This window comes from Lonchura striata, chromosome 13 (genome assembly GCF_050655825.1).
Source record: "Lonchura striata isolate lonStrDom1 chromosome 13, ASM5065582v1, whole genome shotgun sequence".
NCBI lineage: Eukaryota > Metazoa > Chordata > Aves > Passeriformes > Estrildidae > Lonchura > Lonchura striata.
In genome coordinates, this window is record NC_140715.1 from 6839978 (window position 1) to 6865730 (window position 25753).

General features: G+C 41.3%; 1 protein-coding gene across 25 annotated transcripts in view; it reads right to left on the bottom strand.

The window, feature by feature from the left end:
- The window catches only part of TENM2 (teneurin transmembrane protein 2), a 1518527-nt gene that overhangs the window by 105053 nt on the left and 1387721 nt on the right, over positions 1-25753 (bottom strand). For 22 of the 25 annotated variants that reach the window (XM_085591001.1, XM_085591002.1, XM_085591003.1 and 19 more), the window contains 3 exons: positions 19745-19858; positions 7130-7335; positions 422-617 (listed from right to left, as the gene is read on the bottom strand). In XM_085591001.1, coding sequence (XP_085447127.1) covers positions 422-617; positions 7130-7335; positions 19745-19858 — 516 coding nt within the window. The remainder of the gene's footprint in view (positions 1-421; positions 618-7129; positions 7336-19744; positions 19859-25753) is intronic. The other 3 variants (XM_085591017.1, XM_085591015.1, XM_085591011.1) reach the window with 1 other exon arrangement.

Consider the following 25753-nt stretch of genomic DNA (forward strand, 5'->3'; position numbering starts at 1 on the left):
TGCAGGTATCAGCTTCTTGAGCTGTCTTTCCACCAAGATTAAACAGCTCTCCTGTTGGATACTATTCCACCTGGGTGTACAGAAGCATCTTCAGAGAAGCAAATAAAAAGTATCAAAATGACAGAGATAAGAGAGAGGAATATTAGCTGGGGAATGCTTAAAACCACACTGAATTTTCTGAGCCTTGTTTTTCAAGACTTAACTTGAGATCTATGGGAATACTAAAATATTAAGAGAAAAATTAATGAATTAATGTCAGCACACCCCATTACTGAATATTTGCCAGAGTAGTGTTGAAAAAAAATGCACAGCATAACATAAGGAAAAACAGGGCAAATACTGAGAAGTGCAGGAAAATATTCCAACTTTGGGTAAGGGAGGATATAAACACAGAGAAGTCCCAGCTGGTGGAAATACCTACCCAAAATGACTGTGCTGAAGGAGACCACCTCTTTGTCCTTGCCATCATTGTAGAAGGCCAGGTGCCACAAGCCCACGTCCAGGTACTGAACGAACACGGCCTCGTTCTGAACGAGCGTCTGGATGCTGCGACGCTCCCGCGGGGACTCCACCACACTCCACTTCTCCTTGCCGTCCAAACGTTCCATGAAATCATACTGCAGGGAGGAAAAAAAGAAAAAAAAACAAGGGGAAAAAAAAAGAGAACACAAACAAACAAAATCCCAAACAAACAGACCTGGATACAGAATGTTTCAGCTCAAAAACCTGACTCTCTATTTGCTCCCCTACCTCTTTATAAAATGGTGTTTCTGGAAGAAATGTGAAACTAACATACACTAAGCTGACCATGGAACACAAAGAGATTCTGTGACTTTTGTTCTTTCTTAAACAGTGACCTAGAATTATGCATCTTTCCTCCACATAAGTGATCATAAAATATACAAATTTGCAGGATGGTTTTTGAGAAACAATTTGAAATCTATTATTTGAACCATTTATTTTAGGTTCCTACACAGCTTTCAGAGACTCATGAGACCCACACCCTTTTCAAAGCAATAGCCTGCAATAAATTCTATTTGAAACAGGAACAGATATCTGAGGTGTAACTCCAGACATATCATTGAATGGAAGCCCCCAGAATGTGAAACAGGAATAGCACAGACAGGAAATTTGTTTGTCTAATGTAACTCACCACCAGATAAAAATACACTGCACAAGTTTTATATCACAGAGTAAAAGTTGCTTACCTGAGTTTGTATGAGGAACAATCAAGGTAAGTGATACAAAAACCAGAGGGAGCATGGAAAGGAATAACACAAATAAGGGAATTGAAATTATATTAAGGAAAACTGAGAATTTATGTTTGGATGGCTTCCAAATAAGGTAGAACATTGCATTAATCTTTGGAAAAGGGATCAAACAGAGCAAGTGATTATTTAGAGCATAAGAGCGATGGCACCATTAATGGCATGAAGCTAAAAAAAGAAAGAAAGAAATTTAAGATGAATGTCAGATAAGCTTCCCATCTATTAAGCTCAGTAAATAGCCTCCCAATGGAAATGCCACAATTAAACAAGACTGGAAGAAATATTGGTTAGTCTACAACAGGGAATAACTCTGCATAACAAAGCAGCTGGGATAGCTGTCCTAATAGGCTCTTTTCTGTCATTAATGTCTGTGATTCTGGAGCTCTCAAGCTCAACTGAGTAGATCTCATAGTCCCTATCTAAGGGAAGCCCTTAAGAAACACCAAAAACAATATATCTAATCTTTTGATAGCTGTATAACAAGTCCCCTATGAAAACACATCTTGTTTTAGACACATTTATCTGTGTAGGAGTAGATAGAGATAGATAGACATGTCTAAAGAAAGATGTATGTGTTCAATAAAACACAGTAATAGTATGTGCTTGCTTGCCAGTAGCTTCATTACATTTCCCTCTGTTATCTCTAACACTTCCAGGCTGTGCCCGCAACAGCTATGAGAAAACATCCACCTTCCCTTGCTTTCAGTTTAAACAGAAAAGTGTAACCTTGCCTCCTAAATAGAACAAACATCCAGAGAAGGACACACACACTGTCTTGCACACTGTATTCCACTCATGAACTGTGAGCCCGAGTAAATGATTCACTATTTGTGATAAAAAAATGAAGATTCTCCCTATTAGTGGAAGAGACAGACAAATTTAACACTCTAGTGCCATCACATCTACCCAAAACTGGGGTATAAAAGCTCACCTTTCTAGCTGAGAATCTTTTATGTTTCAGTATTATAGAGCCCTGGTATTCTCAGCCTTACAACAAAGGGAAATGTCTGGAAGAACTATTGTCTTCCTGGTAAACTGTGGAACTGACACCAACCTGCAGCTTTTCCACAAAGGAAATCCATGGCAGGGAGGAATTTGAGCCCCAGTCTACCAATGTTGAGAGCTATCATCACAGTGAGTGCATTATGCACCCTACCTATTATCCTATGCTTTTAAACAAGGAACAAATTAAGAGAAGTGGAATGAAAAGTTTCACTCAATATCTGATTGCCATCCACTTGAGCCTTTTTCCACATATGATTTAAATGGGAAAAGGTAAATCAGATAAATTAGTAAAATTCAGGCAAAACATGCCAGAAATGTAGGGAATTCTGGTATGCCAGTAACTTTCAGCATATGTGAGGTACCAAACACACATATATCTATCTCTGAAATCAATGGCATTTGGGAAGATTGCTAAAAGCCATTGCCTAACAGTCAGAGGTTAAGGGCAGACTCATCACCTCCATGGGAAATGTTATTACTTGGGCAACATCTTGGGAAAAAGAAATTGTGCTCTTCAGAACAATTGTTCACAAAGGGTCAACTAAGGAAGCAGCAATAAAAGCTGACATTTCTCACTGGCAACATGCTGTTAGTCTCTGCTTGTGCTGGCAGGTTCCTCTGCCTCCCTCTGTTTGATGCTGATTCTACCTCATATAGTAGAGAAGGCTCAGCAGTTGGCCAGATCGAAGGGGAAGAGTTTTCAGCCTGAAGCTGCTTGAAGTAGTTTTAGCTGCAGAATCTCTTTTCATGATGACGGGGTGTGACCTAGTGAGAGCAGGTCCCTTGGCACAATGATTTTAACTTTGGGACAGTTAAGAGTGGTATTGCCCCTCTTTAATCAAAGTATGAGAAATAATTTAATGCCCAGGCAAAAGCAAAATTACTGAATCTGGATAACTGTGAATGCTGAAGTACTGGTGCAAAGTGATACAGAAAACAAAACCACATTTTTATCCCTCAGGTCTGAGAGAAAAAAATAGAAGGACCATCTGCTGGTGGTTCCCTGGCTATATTAATCTTAATATGTTAGTAAGGATGAGGTATGTGCCCCAAAATTGAAAATCCCTGATTGAAGGGTCACCAAGATGACACTGTGAACTCACAAGTAGATAAGATTTCTTCACATGCTTGGCTGAATCATCATTTTGCTTTTCACGGCCCTGTTGATTTTCTGATTTACCACCCTTGCATGATTAATTACTTTTACATAATGTGCTGAAGATATCACTCTTGCTTTAAAGCTACTTATTGGCATATATATGAATAGATTAGAAAACCCATCTAGGAAAAGGAGGCAAGTAATTTCATGATCATTAAAAAGCAACTGTGGAATCCTTAATCTAACACACACACACAACTGCTAAGAAAGAGGCCACTAAATCACATGAATTAGGGAATGGACATGTCAAACCAAATTAAATTGCTGAAGTAATTTGGAAGTTTCACTGACTTTTGGCTTTTTTGTTTTCTTTTTTTATGATCCTTTATGTTTCATGGCTTCACACTGAAAGTCACAAAAATGGCTAAAACAGTCAGGAACAACATGCAGCAGAAATCCCAAATGACTACATCATCAGAGTTCAATTTTGCAGCAGGGAGTACTTACTATGATTAAAGCTCAATATAAGCAAGTGACTTGCCAGCCTGCATCGCTAAACAAATTCCAAATTCACTCTCTCAGTGAGTTTGTTTATTTTTACTACCCAGCATACTGAAATCCTACTGCTTACTTTTATTTACAAACCTAAAATCTCATGCTAAGTTCTTTCTGAGCAATTTGTTTTTATAATTTCTCCGTTCAGGGCTTTCTACCCTCTGATGCATTTTATTCATAGGCTAATAAGGACTTTATTTTGCCCATAACCATGGGGAGTCAGCAGAACAGTTTGGGAACTTCACACCTATGGTTGTGACTCCATCACTGCAGAGCCACACACAGAGGAAGGGAACCACTTGTGACCACTGTGGAGCTGAAGGAGCTCGCAAGGCTCAGGACTGGAAATGCAGAGAGCTGCCATAATCTTCATAATTGTCTTAGATTTGAAACAATTTGCATGCCTAGGAGTTTTTGAGATGAGGAATTGAAAAGAATGATCTCCTAGAGCTCTTGTCTCAATAAGGGATGAATATTCAACAGGAGAGGGGGAGCACGCCTGGCGTGGCGGCCAGCATTCGCCTTCATGCCAAAGCCCTGTAGGATCTAAGCAGCCAGGAAAACATATGGCAGGGAAACTTGTTTGCAAAGTGCTCTAAAATTAGTTCTTCATGAAATCCAGTTGGTAATTATTCATTAAAATACAGCCATGAAACATCTGACACCCATGATGGCAGCCAACCGACCGGTTTATTCCCACATTTGGATGTGCCACAAGCCAGCCAGTTCAGGCCAGCCCCGTGGCTGAGAGCACCTAAAAGTGTTTGAGCACCTGCTAAAAGCCAAGAGAACACTGATGCTTCCTGTTTTTTTTTTTTCAAATAAAGGTATTTCCTGTTCCGGATGAAAAGTTTTCATTTTGACATGAAAAATTTATAAGTATAAACCACACTGCTGGAAATGAAAACAATACAGCTCCATGCACTGCCTTCTCCAGACATTCCAGTGAAGTTCTTCTCAGGTTACCTCATTTCATGCATCATTTGGAACATGCTACCAGCATGTAGCAACACCATAATTGCTGTAAGCTCTGCAGAGTCACTTTGTGCATTATTTGACATTTTCAGTTCATTTTCTATACATTATCAGTTCTATTAATATGACTCTCTTCTGCTAAATTCCTATTGATCATTCAAGCCTGCAATGTGCAATTTGTTATTTCTGCATAGCACTACCCAGGTTGGAGGGATTTTGCCCAAAATCACTGTATCCCTGCTTGTACTCCTGCTTGCCACTCAAAGCTGCATTTTTGCCTCTCCTCCAGAGCTCCACTCCCCATGCACACGCACACAGGCTGCATCCAGACAAGTTTACAGCTACATCAGTTTGACTGACTAAACCAGGCACTTGGAATATTTGCTAAACAGTAATACTGAGAAGGTTAAATCTCAGCAGGGCTCTCAGACAGGAACTGCATCTTGTTGTCTCAGGTTAATCATGTACCTAATTTGCTGATTATTGACTTGTTCCCACAAAGGATTTTACTCAGCTTGACATATGAGCACTGATCAGTGATGAACTGTCAAGCTGTTCACTGCTTTAGAGCTCATGTCCCTAACCTACAGAAACAAGGATTTTCAATTTCAATTTTAAAATATCGTCTAGTGTTAACTTCAGACTGTTTTCATTCATACAAAAGCATTGTGCTCCTTTCTGTCAGAACAAGGCTTCTTTGCACTAACTCAGGTCTGTAACAGCTTGCATTTCTTATTCTAAAGCAATTTCTCTTGGTAGCAGCTTGACTGAATTTTGATTGCTGGGCAAAACTGCCATGGAATCTCCTGCTGTAGCACCCTATTAACAAGCACCAGGACCCTGTCTGAATGTGAGGAAGTTTATGCTGGTTCATATTGCAGATTCAGACCACATCTATACTAGTTTATCTACAGCGTGTTTCATTAACCCCACTTATGAAGAGGTTTAGAACTGCTTCCTCTGAAGAATGGAAAGCAGGTCCCCTGAGGAGGAACCCAGCTCAAGAGGAAACACAGATGATATTACTCATTATTTAATTTAACAGAAAGGTCACACAATTTCTATTCTATTCATGTGAGATGGAGTGAAAGGAAAAAACTCTGCCTGATCAGAGCCTTCTCAGATGAGGACATCATAATGAAATCTAGAACAAATACATCTGATCATACTGCAATATAAAGTTCATCCTGAATTAAGAAAAATATTTTATACTACCAACTACTGCCAATTGGATTTCTTGTAAAAGATACAGGCATACCTCCCTCATACCTTAGTCAAAAAATTAAAATTAACCTGCATTTATAGCAAACTTGGATGATTGCTTTGGAGCTTTGGTTGCCCTAAGTAATTTTCATTTCATGATTTATACTTTTGTTTGTTTTCCTTGACTAAATTGCCATTTTATTCATGATGGAATAGGGGAAGTGAGCACTAAAATTCTGAATTAAATGAGACATGTGCAATGAATTATGCCATTACCTCTCTGGAATAGCTGAAGATCTACAGACATAATTTCACCCTCAAGATAGCATATTGAATGAAGCCTTACAGCCAAATCAAAACATTCTTAAGAAAGGCTCCCACCCTGGAAGATATTCTCTGAAGATATATATTTTGTGTTGCCTGGATGGCTGGAAATGACTGAAAATCAGTCAGCAGTCCGCTGCAATTTCCTAATTTTTTCAGTCTTTGTATCAAATTTCAGGACAACATATGCTAACATGGAAAACTGACTATATGTCTTCCCCTCCTTGGGCTGCACACTGCTGATGCTGATTTCTTACCACTCAAACACACCCATCCAGTAACTCACAGAACACTGGAAAACAGCTTACTACAGAAAGCTGGTGAATTTTGCACAGCCAAAGTTTTTCTGCAAAGGAAATTCTTAGAAGCAGTGGTAATAAAGCCATGTCAACCTCCTCACTCCTTTACTCTCAAGTCTAATCAAAGATTTTGGTCCTCAACTCATCCGTTCTGCCTCATAGATAATGGGATAGTTTTATCCCAATTTGTGCCAAGATTATACCAGAGAATTAAAAGCTTGTATGACATAATTACTTATTTTATAAATGTATTGTTGAAGCATGTAACAACAAATATGACAAATGAAGGAATTTAGGAAATCTCTCAACTTCAATCCTGTATACTCCAACATAAACCTAAGAAACATGACCTAAGTTTTGCATTCTGACATTCAAAACCAACAAACACATTGATAAAGTACCTGGGCATGTGATGGTGGGAGTCCTCTTCTTATATAAACACCAAAAAGAGCATCCTTCCCTAAAGATATGTTGAACTTCAGGAACTGTGGCTGGCTGATATGGATCTGAGACCTCCAAAAAACTCCGGGGGGCACCTCCTGGGTGACTCTGTGGCCAACTTCTGTTTCTCCACTATCTATGCTGCTATTCCTAGTGACCCATGGTCCTATAAAACAAAAGCAAATACAAATCAAATTAGATAAGTGATTTTAATACAGGTAGTTTTATTCATTCAAGATGAACATCTGTGGCAGTGACACCTCTTAAATCAAACTGTAACTTTCTCATTCTGATGCAATCTGCCTACTGTTTCAATCAGTAGGTAAGAATTTGGCCCTTATGCTTGAAGCAAAAACTCTGCAAACCTTATTTTTCTGTGGAGCATCAGCAATCTTCTCATCCCTCAAACCCTTAAATTATGATTGCTCCTCACTGATCAAACAGCAACAGCAGAGTCAATTAAACACATGTGAATCTCCCTGTGCTCTTTTCAGTTGCATCTTGTACACAACCAGGGTAAAAAAAATTGCCAGAAAGGTGAACTGAAGGGTATCTTCAATCTAAATGAACTGATTGCAAATTTTCATTGCCACTGTTCTTCACTGAAGTTGTCCAATAGACTTTAGGTCACAGGCAAGAGAGTTGACAGAAGAAATGAAATGCACACAAAAGGGTTTAGAGGACAATGTCTGTAACATGCATCTTCTCCTTGAAACAGAGTTAGCACAGAGTTACACAACTCAGTGCAGTGCCTTTGAAGTTCTCTCTGCCTAAAGCTGGGTCTATCTACAAGTCTTTTTCCCTTGTGCTGTGGTTAGTTAAAATCCATCATTTGTTGGTTTTTCAGCATGCATTATTGAAGACAAGATACAAGGCCTTTCTGGTTGAGTTCTCTGGCTTCCAGCCCATGAAATAGTCAACTCTTAAAACATGGTGCAAATCCCTTCTGTTCTCAACTGAACAGGTTCTGAGGCTACACATATTTTAAACATGGAGTGCAGAATATGGAGTTAGCAGTGTTTTTAAGCTACAATATGCAGCAACACTTGATTTTGTGCTCTACATTCCCAAACAACATGGTGAGATATCCATTTTAAAATTCTTAGAACAGTCACTATGATAAACCAGACAACCACAGAAAATATCTGTTGACAATCACAGAAATTTAAAGGTATCATTAATACCACAGACTGAATGGTAATGATACCTCTGATACAACCTGACAGCATTTGTAAAAAGTTCAGTGTTCACTTCATGAGGGTTCTTCTGCCATGGTGTAATGCTATTTTCAATACATGGTAAGTTACTTTTGAAATACATTACAGCACTGTATGAATGTATTGGGATGGCACAGAACAACATATAATTTCAGCAGGTAAGTACATAACAGCTTTTCTGTCTTGACTATCTTTAATTGAGAGAGCTGCAAAAGCACGGTTTCAATTATAGATTCTAAATTATCTATGCTAGCAGCACTTACACTTGTACATAATGAAACAGATACTATGTTGGTGGTGTTTTGAAATGGTAAAAGAATGTTTTGAATACCAACTGCTATACAGTTTTTGGCAACTTGTTTGTTTTTTCGTTTTCTATGTTAATGGGGCTACAATAACATCACTGACAAAGAAAGAGAAAGCAGAAGAAGCTGCAACAAGAGGCTGCAAAGAAAGGAAAAATGGCTGAGAGTGTCCAGCAATGTGCCCTTAGAGCCACAGAGAGCAACCAGATCCAAACATGTTCTGCTTTCATTTCTAATGAACTACTGCAACAGAGGATATCTCAAGGTTCCTATCTCAATGAAGGCAGGCACCACCTCACTAGAATTTAAATTAGTTCTTACCTACCTACATGGAGAGGAAAACCAGGGGCAGAGAGCACACCAAAAATCACCTGTGACATGTTATACTAACAGTGGCAGAGCTGGGAAGTCAGCAAAAGACTGCAGGCACCTTCACCTCCTTTGAGAACATTACATTTACTTCACAATTCCAACATATGGTAATAAATGATGAATATTTTTTCAATATTAAAAAGCATACTATAATTTCTTTGGAAGCAGACTGATCATTTTTTAATGAACATCAACTGTATCTGATCTGCAAAAGGCTCAGTGACACACTCTAAAGAACCTTGTTCTTCAGGAGCAATATATCCATAGCTAACCAGTCAAAGAAAAAACTATTCCCAGGAGTTATTATTATTATTATTATTATTATTATTATTATTATCATCATCATCATCATCATCATCATCCAGTGCAGCAGATGTACGGAGCACATGAATGGTAAGGCCACAACAGTCTCTCCTGGCAGTTAAAGTTTCACTGGCTCGTAAAACAACTCCAAAACTGCCAATGACTTTTGCTATTATGTATATATTCTCTAGAATTGTAACTTTGTAAATAAATTTAATTCTAATGGAGGATCAAGTTTTAGTATTTCTGGAAAAATTTAGCCTCAGTTTCCTTTGAATATCCAAAATTCTTCTTCATACTTCTCTACGTGAAAGGGCACTTTTCAGGACTCAAGGGTTCTCAAATGCATCAATTAAGCTAAAATGATAAAATTTCAGCCATCAGAAGAACCAGAGTTACATTGATACTACTTCAGAATGCAAAAGTAAAAAAATATATTGGATGTGAGACTTTCCCCCAAAATATTAATAGAAGAAGGCAATTCCTTTGTATTTCTCATCAGAATGTTGAAGTCATCATGGTGAAATAAAAACTGGTGAAAACTGCAGTTATGACAATCGAATTTGTAGTTATTACTGAGCCCAGAGACATGATTCACATGATTCAAGTTTTCCCAACACTAAAATAATTCTGTTCAGTTTGATATTGTCCTTGGAAGCATCTATCCACAGATACACTTTTATTTTGCTCTACAACACAAATGACCTGGTTTCTAGTTCTCCAAACCACTCCTCCTGGAACATCTTAAGAAAACCTCCCCAGGAAGGGAATTGTAACAGGGGTTCACCACAGCAAAGGATTTTTAGGTTAGATGATCAACTCTCAGAAGTGATTGAGATATTTTTAACCTGCAGCAAAGAATGGGGCAGATGGGTGACTCTCTTTCAGTCTGTATTTCTGTAGTGCAGAATGCTCTATACCCAGCCTGTGCCACATCTGCAAGGAACAGCTGCTGCCTCACCTCTGGCATGCTGAAAGGATCCTTTCCTTTTGCTTTTAAGAATTTAATTCATGGCATCCTGTTTTTACAGAGCTACACTACAATGCTGTAATAACTAAATTTTGAATTGCTAAAATCTAGGTTTCATATTTGCAAGCTTAGCTAACAGCTTATAAAGTTTTAAGTCCAACAAGATATCACTAAACTCTAAAGATTATGCATTATTGAATCATGCTCTCATAAATTCCTGCTGAGTTACTCTTATTGGTATGAGACACAAAACCAGTGACAGCATCTTGGTTCTCTGCTCCTTGCTCTGGTACTGCCAGGGCACCTGGGTTGGTCATGATCTTGCTCTCAGATGCCTATTTGTAAAACAGAATTATTAACAGTGACAGAATTATTAACAGTTCTCACCTTGAAGATGAGGAAGGCAGAGTAGTAAATATAAATATTACAGGAGATGTCTCAGTACTGGCCTCTTCACGTTCCTTCCTCCCCAGGTTATAAATACAGAGAGGAATGCAAAGTAGATATGACCACTGAATCTACCTTAGTTAATGGCTGAAGTTTGTATTTTTTAACCTGAAAAGCAAACCATCATCCTAACTGGTATTTGCAATGCCTTTTTCTGCACTAACAGCTCCACTGGCAAACCCTGTCACTAGAGACTCAAACTTTTTTTTATAGCTCCCTTCAGTCCTCACCTCCTGATGCACAGAATGTATCTTGCCACCTGACTCACTCCTCTCCAGCTATTTTTAGAAGCTTTTCCATTTGATGGACCACTGCAGATCACATTCAAAGAGCATCAACTGCCTTTAAGTGAAGTTACAAATGTGACAAACTGACAAATCTGTGAAGAAAGACTAACCCAAACTACTCATACTGCAGTGAACAAATGAATCCCAAGATCATTCTCTCTGTAGTGGGTGACTGCTGTAAAGTTCTATGTTTATCTCATAACCCCATAGATACTTGATTTCTTTCCCCTGTCATTTTCTCTCTATAAACATCTACAAAAGAGTTTTAAAAGCATACTTCTTCATCTTACCCAGGGGAGCCATTTCAATCACTCAGTCAAACATATATTCATCAACTAAATAACACTTATTCATTTAAACTGCTGTTTTATTTACCCAGCTGAATTACTATTTTGGCATATACATTTGAAAAGACTGTTTTTAGCATTCAAGTGTATTTGCCTTTGAAGCTATCAGACAGGCAATCCATGACAACAGCAATGCAAACTCCCCCTGCTAAGTTGTCAGCAGGTCTCATCTGTGAGCTGGAGGTCAGATTCAAGGTGGCAGTGGATGGGACATGCCCAGTCAGCCTTTAATTTAACTGATGTCAAGCAGTGTCAGCCATGGATGCAGAGCTGTATTTACACTGAAACCAGATATACTTGATTATTTATAACTACAGTATCCTACACTGTAGCTAAAATTAAAAATAAAAATGAAATCTAGCTACCAGCAGTGTCACACTACAGACATCACATTTAAACAGCAATTAACTCCAGTGCTGTGGCTGTGTGCCTTTATCATGGGGATGACTGCAAATTGCATCTTGATGGCACTCTTGAAAAATACCTACCAGAATAACCATACCAATGGATCAGAAATGAGCTACCAAGATAATGTGGACAACCTCAAGTTAAACACAAGGAATAAATATCACCGCGGTGGGTTAAACTCTCTTTACCTTATTTTCCTGTAATTCTATATTTCTTATAAATCACTGATACAGACATAGCTTATCTTTATATCTAGCTTATTTTCTGTTGTTCTTTTTATACAGCCAGGGATTTTCACAGATGACTTGGAATGCTGAAGAAATTTATGGTACAGTTGTGTAAAGGAAACCATTCAATATAAAAATAGACTCCACGAACCTTTTGCCAAAAAAGACCATGTGAGAATTACTATTGTTCTTCACGATAGTTTAACTTCTTTCCTTAAGTAAATTTGCTACTTATATGACCAGACATGTCTTATTATTCCATAAAGGCAAATAAAATAAAGTAGAAAATGCCTTTTCCATACAAATATCTTCAGTAGAAAAATCAGTGCTATGCACTGTTACCATACTGACAACTCACTGTATGAACTTACACTTCAAATTATCTACTATCACCTAAGTGCCCTAGGACTCAGGTGAGAACAGATTATCTCTGGAATGTGTACAATAGATTGACTGCTACTGCAATACAAATTCCCTCAGCTGCAATGAGCTAAAAAGCCAGGCAATGAGAGTTTGTCAGCAGGAGCTGCTGTGGCACATCTGAACTTCAGTTACACTGAAGATGCTGAGGTACCAATGAGCTCTGTTTTGTGAAGTGAGGAGGAAGGAAGCTTCGAGTCTATGAGCTTTCAAAAGTCCTGGAAAACAGCTTCTGGTACAAAACCAAAACCTCAGGTTGTCTTGTCAGCATCCCAAATTTCTGTTGTGGCAAGAAGAAAGAAAATCTTCAAAGGGAGTGTCTGCATAAGATCCCAGCTCTGGCTCAGCTGCAGCCAATCAATGTGGCAGGGAAATGAAGCACTTTGCTTTTACTAAAATATGACATGCCTGATACACCTAAAACTTTAGGCACATCTTCACATTCATGTGAGCACGGCTTCACAAGAGTCATTGCTTTCAGAATCAAAAGCAAATTATTACTGAAATAAAATTAAGATCTGTTGGTTCACTGCATTTCACAAAAAGCAAATACACACTAGCATGGATTTCTAAATCATGGATGAACAATCATCTCTGATTGTTCATCTCTTTGGTGCCTGAGTGAGAACTAAGGACTTCTGTAAATTGGAACCTTGGAAATGGCATATACCAAATTCATCACCTAACTTTGAACAGAGCAACTAATGTTATCACCATTTACACACCCACAAATCGAAAACTCCTCTTCTGTTGAATTTAGCCAAATCCTTTGCTCTTCTGAGACAGCCTTACAGAGTCTGCTGTATTTTCAGAAGACCACATCTGCCAGCCTTCATAGCCTCCATCTTAATAGTTCTGCTTGCTAATGTGTTAATTAAGATCTACATTACATTAGCCACATAACTACTTAACAAGATTAATCCACCTGGAAAATGATGGCTTGTCTTGATTAAACCGAATGAAGGTAAGAGGAGTGACATTTAAAACACATTGACTATTATTACATTTTGATGGTCTGTTTCAAAGCGTCTAACAGGAAATAGCAGAAACCGGGAGATTCATGTTGTTTACATTGTTAATGAGGGATGAGTTTGTCTTGACAAGAGGACGGAGAGTTCCCTGCAGCTGCTGCCGAGTCCTTACACCGTGGCTTTCAGCAGGAGCACAGCCGGGGGTAGCACGGCTGCCTCGGGCAGTGAGTCAGGAGCTGCTCTGCTGAACCCCAGCTCATCCCTCTGGCAGGGTGGCAGATCCTCCCATTTCAGGATTTTGTTACTCCTTTAGCATTGCCTGTGTGCTGCATTGCTAATAAAATATCTCAACTATTAGAAAACAATTTGTGTGCAAACCCAAATGTGACTCGCAGCTGCAGCATCTGGCAGAGCTCTCACCATCATTTGGAGAGAGCTGAAGACAACCTGTACAGCACCACAGTGACTGCTGAGCTCAGCTTTCCACATCCATCCAAGGACAATCACTGCTACATCAGTAGAAATCTGTTTTTCCTCTCTCTCAGCTCAAGCAAGTGAGATGGTGCCAAATTTAAGAGCTAATTCAACTTTCTTTGTTTCATTATTGACATTATATTTGTAATTCTGAATTTGATATCTGGAAACAAGTATTTTTCATGACACTTCAGTGCTTTAATAATTGTAATATTTTTTTAAAAAGTCTGAAATCCACATACACTGTGGTAGACTTTATGAAATACCTCAAACTGAGCATGAACTTGGATCAGGTTGGTTCATCCAGAGAGAAGCAAACTCTATTATGTGAGCATCAAAACACAAATTCACCAACTTTTTCGAAATAGTCAGTGCATTTATTATACCTAAAGTGATCTTTCCATAACTGTCCACAATTACTTTTGGTGTCTTTTAAAATGGGAGGTTTTAGAATCAGAGATCACAATCTATTCCTGTGTTTTTCAGCTTTCTAGAACATTACTGTAGCAAACAATCAAGATAAAAAGTACTAAGTCAATTTTGAATTATTATAAAATTTGCTAAATTTGTGAGCACATCAAAGACAATATGTCCTAAACAAAAAAGTTGACACCAAAGCATTCTTAAATGGGTTTTCAGCTGGGGTTAGTGTAGGTGTATTCTGTCAATTAGAAAGGAAACAGCACATTGTCACAGATTTTCTGCAAATGTGTGTCTAGCCCACCACATAATTTTAAATGTAGAAAACTTTTGGCACAGATTAATAGAATTTAGGCACAGATAAATCCCATAACGTCATCTGTTTCACTTCTTTTTGAAGAAGAAATTATTCCCAAACATGCGTTTTTCTTTTCCCCTGCTTTCCCCCTTAATTTAGATTTATTACACCCAAATTCTAATGCTATCTTCATGCAACATAAGAGATAAATGGGCTTCACTCTCAGAAAGCTTTTTAATGTTATTATAATCTATCTCATCCCTGTAGAAATTCCAAGGCAGTATCACTTTTTGGGGTTTTATACACTATGAAGGGATACTGCCTTATTATCTGTATTAAGGAAGGAGTTTTTGTCTTTTAACTTAAATCCCTAGTTGAACACAACTTTCACAGCATGGTGGACTTCACTTGCAGTTTTAAAGCAGCACTGAGGATTTTTCTGCCCATTGCACTTGCCTTCTCCTTTCAGACATATCCACTATTAGTGAGATGTAGTGTGTAATTACAAAAAACCTGAAACTGTGTTATCTTAATAGTGAATTTTGTTTTCATTCAGATAGGAAAATGCAGTAATAAAGTAATTTACATTCCCCTTAAATTGCAGTTTTATTATTTCCTACCAAAATTTAGTCTCTTAATAAGGAACAGGCAGATCAAATTGAATACCTGCTCTTTTTTTTCTCTTTTCAAATTGCTCTACTTTAAAATGCTTTGCTTGCTGAGTAGGCACAGCTTGTGTTTAAGTGGCCCTTCTCAGACTAGGGGTTAAAGGTTTCTTTGGGAGACCCGTGTTTTGAAAAGAATGGCTTCATCCTGAGTTGTGTCAATTATAGAAAGGTCACTCTCCACAGCCAGAGCCCTGAAATGGTTGTTGTGTTAAAAGCTGTCAGAGGCTTTCCTAAAAACTGCTGGGATAGCAATATTAACTTGGACATAAAAAGAAAGGTGAGGTAGAAAAACTTTTCACCCTTCCCTGCTCTTAGAATTTGTCTTCTAGGTATTCCTTGTGTTCATCCAAACCTGTCATTCATTTTATTCCACTGTGGAAGATTACTTGCCTAAATATTGTTCTTCCTCCCTCCCCCACGTTATCAGGTTGCATTTCAGCAACCCTCTACAAAATGTCAGAAGAACATGCAAACTTTTCCAACATGCTCCGAGGAGAGCTAACTGCAGCAATTTAAGACATAACCAGCAGTTCTCTCTCCTTGTTTCCTCTACAGGAGGTTACCACTCCCAGAACAGCATCTCAGCCTCTTCAAATGCACAAAGCTAATTAGAGTGGGCTGGGATAAACTGCCAGAATTTGCACTGAAGTGCCCCAGGCAGACAAGCCATTCCAATTCTGCAGTCCTGCTGCCCTATATTTGCACAGAGATGGCAACAAAAAGCTGCAGGGAGGGAACTGGGAAAGGTGTTAAAGCCCTGCAGTTGTCTGCTAAATGGCCATAATTGCCGACCTGAGCTCTTCGGGTTCCTGCCCAAAACCACAGGGTCTCTCACCTGTGCACAACCTGGAGGCAGTTCAGCAGCAATGAAAACGTTCTGCCTTGCACTTAGGGATGTGCTGGTCATGCACTTTGACCTGCAGCCAGTCAGAGATGAAAGCCAAACCCATGAACACTTGTCTAAAAATGTTCAGGTTTTTGACACTATCAGGATGTAGGATTTCATGACAAGGAGGAAGTAAAAACTAGATCCTCCATGGAAAACATGGAGAAGCTGAGGTGCAGCAGCATTTATTGAAAACAGAAGCAAATCCATTAAATTATCAAGCTCATAAAAGAACAAGTTTGTTTCATTTTCCAAGTCTATTTTAATGGATTGTTTTCCCAATATAGGTATCCTGTGTCAGCATTTGCTTCTAACACTTGCTTTGGCAATTACCAAGTTTCATGCGAGCCACAGGTCCTGAGTGCAAGGCAGTGCTCAGCCTCTGAACAGAATTCTTCAGCTGACAAAAATCAAGTGCTCAGACTTCTATTCCAGTCATACCATACACCATCCCAGCACACTAAAGTGTGGGAGATGCTTTGTCTAATTGTAACATTCTGTTCTGCCTTCTCCCCATAATTTTTATAATAACCAGAGAAGACCTTACTGATGTAGCAAAGAAAACCCCTGAACCTCACAAGTAAAAAGCATTCCATTTAAATGATTAAAATAATTTTTGTGACATGTAACTTCTCTGTGTTTTTAACAGATTTTCTCAGTTTAAGAAAGTATTTTTGGTTCTAGGTTTTACTTAGTTTTTCTTTCCCCTCCCATGTCTTTGTCATCCTCCTCCGGACCACAGGTTTTCTTTAAGAGAAAAAGAAACCATTTGTTGTATAATTTCTCACATTATTATCACAGGACAGACCGTTTACTATGGGTCAAATTCTGCTCTCCTTGGTGTTTACTACTAGAATTAATCTGAGAAAGAAGAACCAGGGATGTGGTCCTGGCCACAAGCCAGTTCTTGCCTTCTCTCAAACACTACGAAGCACTGGTAACTAAATCAAGCTTTTCACAGAGTCCCAGAACGGGTCAGGTTGGAAAGGATCACAGTGGGTCATGTGCTCCAACCCTCCTGCTCCATCAGGGTCATCCCAGAGCACAGGGCACAGGATTCTGTCCTGAATGTTCTGGAATATCCCCAGAGAGGGAGACTGGACCAATATGATCCAGTGCTTGGTCACTGCACAGGAGTTCTGCCTCATGTTCAGGTGGAGCTTCCTGAGCATCAGTTTCTGCCCACTGCCTCCTGTTCTGCTGGCTGTGAAGAGCCTGGTCCATGCTCTGAGCCCTCCCTGCAGACATTTACACAATTCATGAGGTCCCTCTCAGCCACCTCTGCAAGCTCAACAGCCCCAGCTCCCTCAGCCTCCTCTTTCTTTGGGATCTCTAAGCCTGAGAAAAGAGCATGTAGCCAGTAAACACAGCACATTTCTGAGAGCATTTCCCCAGTGTCCGAGGCAACACGACTTCACTGGCAGTAAACCAGAAACCACAGGATTAGTGTGAGCATGGGGCATGCTGAGAGCCATGGGAGGAAGATGATGGGTGGCATTTTGGGGTTGTTTAGCAGCGTTCTGGGGCAATCTGTGGGGGTTTGGTGACATTTTGGGGCTGTTTGGCAGCGTTTTGGGGTGATTTACAGGGTTTTGGCAGTGTTTTGGGGTGGTTGGGCAGAGTTTTGAGGTGGTTTGGGGGATTACGCAGTGTTTGGGGCGGTTTGGTGGCATTTAGGGGTGATTTGTGAGTTCAATGGCATTTTGGGGCTATTTGTGGTTGGCAGCTTTTTGGGGTGTTTTCTGGTGGCTCAGTGGCGTTTTGGGATGGTCTGGCATCATTTTGGGGTGGTGTGGTGGCATTTTGGGGCATTTTGTGGCAGTTCAGGTGACGTTTTGGGGCTGTTCGTAGCAGTTTGGGTGGCGTTTTGGGGCATTTTGGGGCAGTTCAGCCGGGGTTTTGGGGCAGTTCATGGTCATTTAGCTGGGGATTTGGGGTGGCTCATGGCTGTTCAGCTGGGGTTTTGGTGCAGTTCAGTGGGGATTTTGGGAGGTTATGGCCCCAGGGATTTTGGGGTGGCTCAGTGGGGCTTTTGGGGACATTCAGTGGGGCTTTTGGGGACGTTCAGTAGGCTTTTGGGGCCATGCAGCAGGGTTTTGGGGCAGTTCCTCGCAGTTCAGCGGGGGTTTTGGGGCAGTTCAGCCAGGTTTTGGGGCTGTTTGGGGCAGTTCAGTGGGGGATTTGGGACAGTTCATGGCCATTCAGCGGGGTTTTGGGGCCATTCAGTGGGGTTTTGGGGCGGTTCCTGGGAGCTCTGCGGGGGTTTTGGGGCAGTTCAGCTGGGGATTTGGGGTGGTTCCTGGCAGTTCAGTGAGGGTTTTGTGGTAGTTCAGTGGGGGTTTTTGGGCGGTTCATGGTCATTTAGCTGGGGTTTTATGGCAGTTCAGCAGGGGTTTTTGGGCGGTTCATGGTCATTTAGCTGGGGTTTTGTGACAGTTCAGTGGGGCTTTTGGGGATGTTCAGTGGGTTTTTGTGGCACTTCAGTGGGGGTTTTTGGGCGGTTCTTGCTCATTTAGCTGGGGTTTTGTGGCAGTTCAGTGGGGCTTTTGGGGACGTTAAGTGGGGTTTTGTGGCAGTTCAGCGGGGCTTTTGGGCGGTTCCTGGTCATTTAGCTGGGGTTTTGTGGCAGTTCAGCAGGGCATTTGTGGCAGTTCAGCGGGGCTTTTGGGGATATTCAGTGGGTTTTTGTGGCAGTTCAGTGGGGGTTTTTGGGCGGTTCCTGGCAGTTCACTGGGGCTTTTGTGCCAGTTCAGCGGGGGTTTTGTGGCAATTCAGCGGGGCTTTTGGGGTGGTTCATGGTCATTTAGCTGGGATTTTGTGGCAGTTCAGCGGGGGTTTTGTGGCAGTTCAGCGGGGGATTTGTGGCAGTTCAGCGGGGGTTTTGGGGACATTGAGTGGGGTTTTGTGGCAGTTCCTGGCAGTTCAGCGGGGTTTGTGCCAGTTCAGTGGGGCTTTTGGGGCGGTTCCTGGTCATTTAGCTGGGGTTTTGTGGCAGTTCAGCGGGGGTTTTGTGGCAGTTCAGCGGGGGCTTTTGGGGCGGTTCCTGGCAGTTCAGCGGGGGATTTGTGGCAGTTCAGCGAGGCTTTTGGGGACATTGAGTGGGGTTTTGTGGCAGTTCCTGGCAATTCAGCGGGGCTTTTGGGGTGGTTCATGGTCATTTAGCTGGGATTTTGTGGCAGTTCAGCGGGGGTTTTGTGCCAGTTCAGCAGGGCTTTTGGGGCGGTTCCTGGCAGTTCAGCGGGGTTTGTGCCAGTTCAGTGGGGCTTTTGGGGCGGTTCCTGGTCATTTAGCTGGGGTTTTGTGGCAGTTCAGCGGGGGTTTTGTGGCAGTTCAGCGGGGCTTTTGGGGACATTGAGTGGGGTTTTGTGGCAGTTCCTGGCAGTTCAGCGGGGGTTTTGTGCCAGTTCAGCGGGGGTTTTGTAGCAGTTCAGCGGGGGTTTTGTGCCAGTTCAGCGGGGGTTTTGCGGCAGTTCAGCGAGGTTTGGGGCGGTTCGGGGACGTTCGGCCTGCGGCGCCGGGCCGGGCCGGGCGGGCCGGGGCGCGGCGCGGACCCACCTCTGCCGGCAGGGGGCGCGGGCGGGCCGTCCTCGGCGGGCGGGCGCAGGCCGTTGTGGAAGGTCGGCGGCTCGGCCGGCTGCAGCTGCCAGTTGAGGCCCAGGAGGTGCATGGCTGCGGACACACGGACACACACGGCGTCAGCGCGGCTCGCAGGGACGGGCGTGCGCTCAGAGAACCGGCAACACGGTAAAAAACACCCCCCGCCCACCTGCCCCCTCCCCAGTGCCAAATGAACAAAAGCGAGCCTTGGTGACTCACGCGCGTCTGAAATACGAAAGGCAAAAATACAAAATTCAGGCCACTTTCCCGGCTCGCACAGTGCGAGCGACGCATCTCGGGAAACAAAAACACTTGCTGCAAGTACCGGTTCCGAGTTTAAATTATAGGTGGTAATTTATATGTTGATTATAAAATTGGCTTTAGCCCTGTGTAAAGTAGTGACTTGGTAATGCAATTATTCTATGTTTAGTACAACTTACTTAAATCAATACATTAGGATAATAGAATCACAGAATGGTTTGGGCTGAAAGTAACCTGAACATCACCCAGCTCCAGTCCCCTGCCACGGGCAGGGATTCCTTCCACTGGACCAGGTTGCTCCGAGCCTTGTCCAGCAATTATTCTATGTTTAGTACAACTTACTTAAATCAATACATTAGGATAATAGAATCACAGAATGGTTTGGGCTGAAAGTAACCTGAACATCACCCAGCTCCACGGGCAGGGATTCCTTCCACTGGACCAGGTTGCTCCGAGCCTTGTCCAGCCTCACCTTGAACGCTCCCAGGGCTGGGGCATCCCCAGTTCATCTGGACAGCCTGTGCCAGGGCCTCAGCACGCTCACGGGCATCAATTTCTTCCCAACACCCAACCTACCCCTACTCTCTTTCAGTGTGAAGCCATTGCAGAGCCTCTACATTCTGTAGATGGAGCTTCCCTGCCCAAGCCAGGGCTGTGCCACTCCTTTCTCCTCCCAGTTTTTGAAGCCCAAAAGCTCCGCACAGCCCCGGGCAGGGAAGGCTTGTCTGCTCACAGCCATGGGCTCTCCAGCCATCCCTGTGCCAGACAGTCGGAGGCTGTGCAGCTGCACCTGCAACACGAGCTGAGCAGTGGGAGCAGGGCCAAGCACGCCCTGCACAAGTGCCTGAGTTATAGGCACTGTGGCAGGGCTAATTGAATAAGTCCTGTGCATAATGCATGAGACTTGACAGGTCTGAATCATTCAGCCAGTGGATTTATGTGCATCTTCACCTTGTATAAACACAGCTACCTGCATACTCTCATCACATTATCCCCATGGCACTCTCAGTACAGTAGAGCAGTGGTGAGGGATAAAGCCCACCAAGCTGCTTCTTTCCTTTTCTTTGTACCTTTCTGCTTACACAGGATCTATATAAACTATATACCACAGAGAACAGCATTTCCAGTTATGTCAAAAGGTATTTGAGAGGATTCACTGTCAATTTGCAGGCAGGAAAAAAAAATACTATTATGGGCACCTTTAGGATTGTTCTCTTCTGCAGTGTCAGATCCACATGAGATTATCAGATATTTTGCATCCACTTCAAAGTGATTATAGTGGTCACAAGCAGCCCAGCAGTGGCCACACACTAAGTGTTCAAAGAGTAAATGTTAGGGATAGGAAAGGCAAAACACCTCTCACAGAAACTGCCATTTACAGTGCTGGAGCCACCACACAGATAACCTCAGAATGCAGGGAATCCATTTATATGTGAGTGATTCATATGTGCATTCTTAAGCCCCAAGAAAACAAAAAGCACCCCCCCACCCCCAGAATCCATCTATCAGAACCCCTGGAAATGTCTCAGCACACAATCTATGCAGAGTTTAATCTCTGTATTTTTGACAAAAGCAGCAGGGGAGCAAGACATCTTTCTTAGGAAAAATCTTCCCCTGGACATCCTATGGCTAAATGTCTAAGCAGATGTCTAAGAATAGTAACTGAAATCAGGAGACCTTTTCTGTGAAGAGGGCAGTTGCCAAATTTAATATTCATGCTGAAGCTGCAAATTTTGTTTCTATTATGTCAAAATATACCACAAAAACAAACAAAAAATACCTTAAAGCCAGGCTTTATATTATATACAATATAATATAAAATATTTAACAATATTGAACAATATTATATATTGTTAAATACCAGACATGAACCTGAAAATGATGTTTTGCAAAGAAACTACTAAAAATTTATCTCTACAGAAAATTTAAGAATCCTTGGAAAATAGACAAGAAATTTATGTGGGATCAAATGATTTATTCAATTACAACTGATTTGTGTTGCCAAAACAAACATTTTAAAAGGCTTTCTCTGTATAATCTCAAGCAACCGACTTTTTTTTTTTTTTTTTAATATGGCAAATTAAATGGAAAAATCATTCACAAGGCTCAAATTGCATCTTATGCACACTGGCCCACTGAGCAGAGGCAGCTGTGCTGGGGCTGGGACAGTAGAGGAGCAGCTCGGGGTGTTTGTGCTGTCAGCAATTCCCGCTCCCTGCACAGGCACCAGATTCACCTGGTCCAGCCCCAAAAGCCAAGAGTGCATAAAGATTAAGTGAATTTCAAAACCCTACAATGCAAACAAGCCACAGAGGAGAATCAGACTTTTGTGTTTTATACACTCACAGTATATTCAAGGTTGCATTTTTTTTTATTTTATTGTGAGCGTAACCATAAATGTAGGTCACTTGCAGAGATGAAAGCCTGCTGCTTCAAGTGTGAACCAGTCCTTACAACAGAGAGATAAAGAAATCATAACTAATAGTCTGTCCAAGGAAATTATAGTTGCTACCTTATAATTACCAGGTAAATTCAGACAGGGAATTATAAAAGATCTTATTAACATGGTATTAAAAAAATACCTGTGATCCATCTGCTTCCAAGCACACCGTGGTTTCATTAATAACTGTGTTTTAATCATGGACGCACGTTAGGTAGGAGCAATTAGAGCTCCTTCCTAACGGGGCAGGGAATTGCACGTCTTCTCCGTCCCTTGTGGAGACTGAGAATCTCCTGCACAGCTCACACAGCCATGAGGTGATCCACAAACTTCCACTAAGACAGCTGCAGCCACATACACGAGGAATGTTCCCCTTCCTCCAGGAAGGAGTGGAGAAAAGTGTGTCACAGGGGCCTGAGGGGAAAGCTCCGCGTCTGCGTCGCGCTCAGCAGAGCCGAGCGGGGGGAACAAGGGGAAACCTTCCCTCTGCTGCTTCACAACGCTGTGAGATGGCAAATTTATATGATTAACCTTTCGTTCTGTTAATCAAACAAAATGCCTCCAGCAAAGGAATAAGTAGAAGCCCGTTTAATTAGAAATGTGGGGATCCACGCAGAAGCTGAGTGCATGCATCTCAGAGGAGAAATTTGGGCTAGTCAATTTGTGCCTGTTTGGTTTTTCTGCTTTTCTTTTCTAGTTTGAAACTGACTTTGCTTTTTTTTCCCAATAACAATTTGTGTATCCACAAATTATATTTTGCAGAGCACTTACAGGTGTTTTTTTTTTTTGTGTGTTTGCTTTCCTCCCCCTCAACATTTAAGCATACTTTCAAAGTTCTTCTCTATTATACTTGATTTTCAAACACTAAGCTTGTCAGAATTTATAGAGTTCATTTAACACTAACATCTAGTAATTCAGAATAGTGTATTTATATTTTCTAAGCCATGAGAACTCATTATGAAGAAAAACCTTTGAGGTTTAAGTAAAAGATAATAATCAGCCTCTCACTCCCACTCTAGCACCATTCACATACAGAGAGGAAAAGCACCTGGAAGCTAAACCTGCGTGCCTGGCAAGAACAAAAGCAGAGACCTGGCTCATCACTCCAGGTGGCAGAGCTGCCAAGGATCAGTCTAAGACTTACATAAGATAGAAGCTGCTAGAGTGAATCACATATTATTTTAAGAAGTCCCAAAAGGTACACAAATCCACAGGAAATTGATAAAACTTACATGCAAATTATCTTGAAATTCACTACACTCAGTAGTGCCACACATTCCTCTTTCATTGGTTTTTCATTTTGGCCATGAACCCACTACCCACTCCAGTCAGAGTTTTGTCTAAAGGACAATGGTTCCCAAGCTCAGGAAGCTCTCTGTCTTGTCTTTATTCTCTTGTCACTCTTGACCTTGTACATCTGAAAGGAGAGAGTTCTGGTGTCCTTGGGAGCTGCAGATCTCCCTGTAGTACAGCTCAGTCTGCCAATAGGCAGAGCACAATGAGGATTTTCACTTATCCCTTGACTTGATTTCTTAAAGGGAGAAATATTCAGACTAATGATCCATCATTTCCCCATGCTTACAGCATCCTTCCAGTTAGGGTCTGTAAAATACACACTGCTTCCTTGTTGGAAAATTCAGTATTCCCTAAGCAACTCAAAATGATGGCAAGTTTATACAATTGAACAGAATTAAGGATGTCTCCATAGTTTAATTTCCAGCTAGTCATGCTTATTAACCCCTGAATTACCGTAATCCACAATGAACCCATCAAGCATGGCTTTGTGAGGATATATCCAGTGTTTGTCTGGAGCAGGACAATCTCTTTTCATATGAATAAGAGATCACTCCATTCTATCACAAACAACATGAACAAACATACCCTAAAAGTGCATTTGCTGTTCAAAGGCCATTGTGTTATAGGAGCAGAAATGTTCAAAGTTTCCTTTCCATGCGATGAATGATGATGAAACTCTTATTATTATTTATTATGTAGTTTTCAGCAACATTAAAATTATTTCCAAGCCAGGTCTAATGAATCACAGACATAATGAAACAGCGGTACCTAATAAATCATGGCATAATGTTAATTTCATAGCATCTATATTCAAAGACCTTTTTGGACATCTAGTTTTTTATTTCACATGGTCTGAATGTTGTTTTAATGCACTACAATGTTTGTATGAAGCAAAGGATATCTAGTATTTTACACCTCTGGGTGCATATAGATGGGTACCCAAAAAATTGGAAAAGAATAAATGTATTCCTCCAAAAAATTAAAAAAGAATTAAACATTATTGCATGCTTATTTGTGTTAAATCTTACTAAGATGAGACTCATGGTCCCTTATTAGTTGCTACTTCTTGATCCTGCAGCAGAACTTGAGAAATACCAGAAATTGATCTTACTGATCTCAATTATTATTCACAAAATAACAGTTACTTAGAAGATTAGAAGCATGGTAATTTAAAGTTTTATTATTTCTCTGGAGAAAGAGGTTCAAGTTCAACCCAAGTCACAAGTGAAACGAGTGCATTAGGCCTATTCCCCAGTGATTACTTGCCCCCATTACAGAATGAATGCACAATCCATCACAGCTGACAACCTCTCCTCAAGAGATGCCCGAGACAGGAATAGCAGGGGGCTGAAAGTCAGGAAAGAGCAATGGGGAAACTGCATGGCAAAAACTTGCACAGGGCTGCAAACTCCCCTTGACTCTGACCAGTGCTTTCAGAGCTCTGCTGAGGAGTGCGGGTCCCCAGTCACTGTGACAAGGGAAGTAAGAAGCCTTTCCCAGCTCCTCTCGTATCTGAAGAGGTTGAAAGACAGTTCACAAACATACAAAGGATCAGAATTTGCTGAACTAAATCTCAGTTGAGATCCATACCTTGCTAATGTGCCTTACAATGAACAGGCGCTGAACAGAGCATAGGGAGGCTCTGTCGGATGGGCAGCGCTGCATGTGTTCCTTTTTGTACAAGGTATGTCACCACTGGGGACAGTCTGTAAAAGCCCTCTTGCACAAAGACTGGACTTGGCAACACATATGCCAGACAAGGATTTCAATAAATCACAGACAATTTACAGAGGCTGGCAGCACCCTCTGCTCAATAATTTTGTCAGCCAGCCTTCAGCCATGTTTGCAGGGGGGCAGTACAAGCACTGTCAGGATGAAGCTGGGATAGGACAGGAGTCCTTGACAAGGGCTGAGGAAGGTGTGTCAAAGAAAGCTCACAATTATATTCACGCCCTTTCATTTTCTGCTAT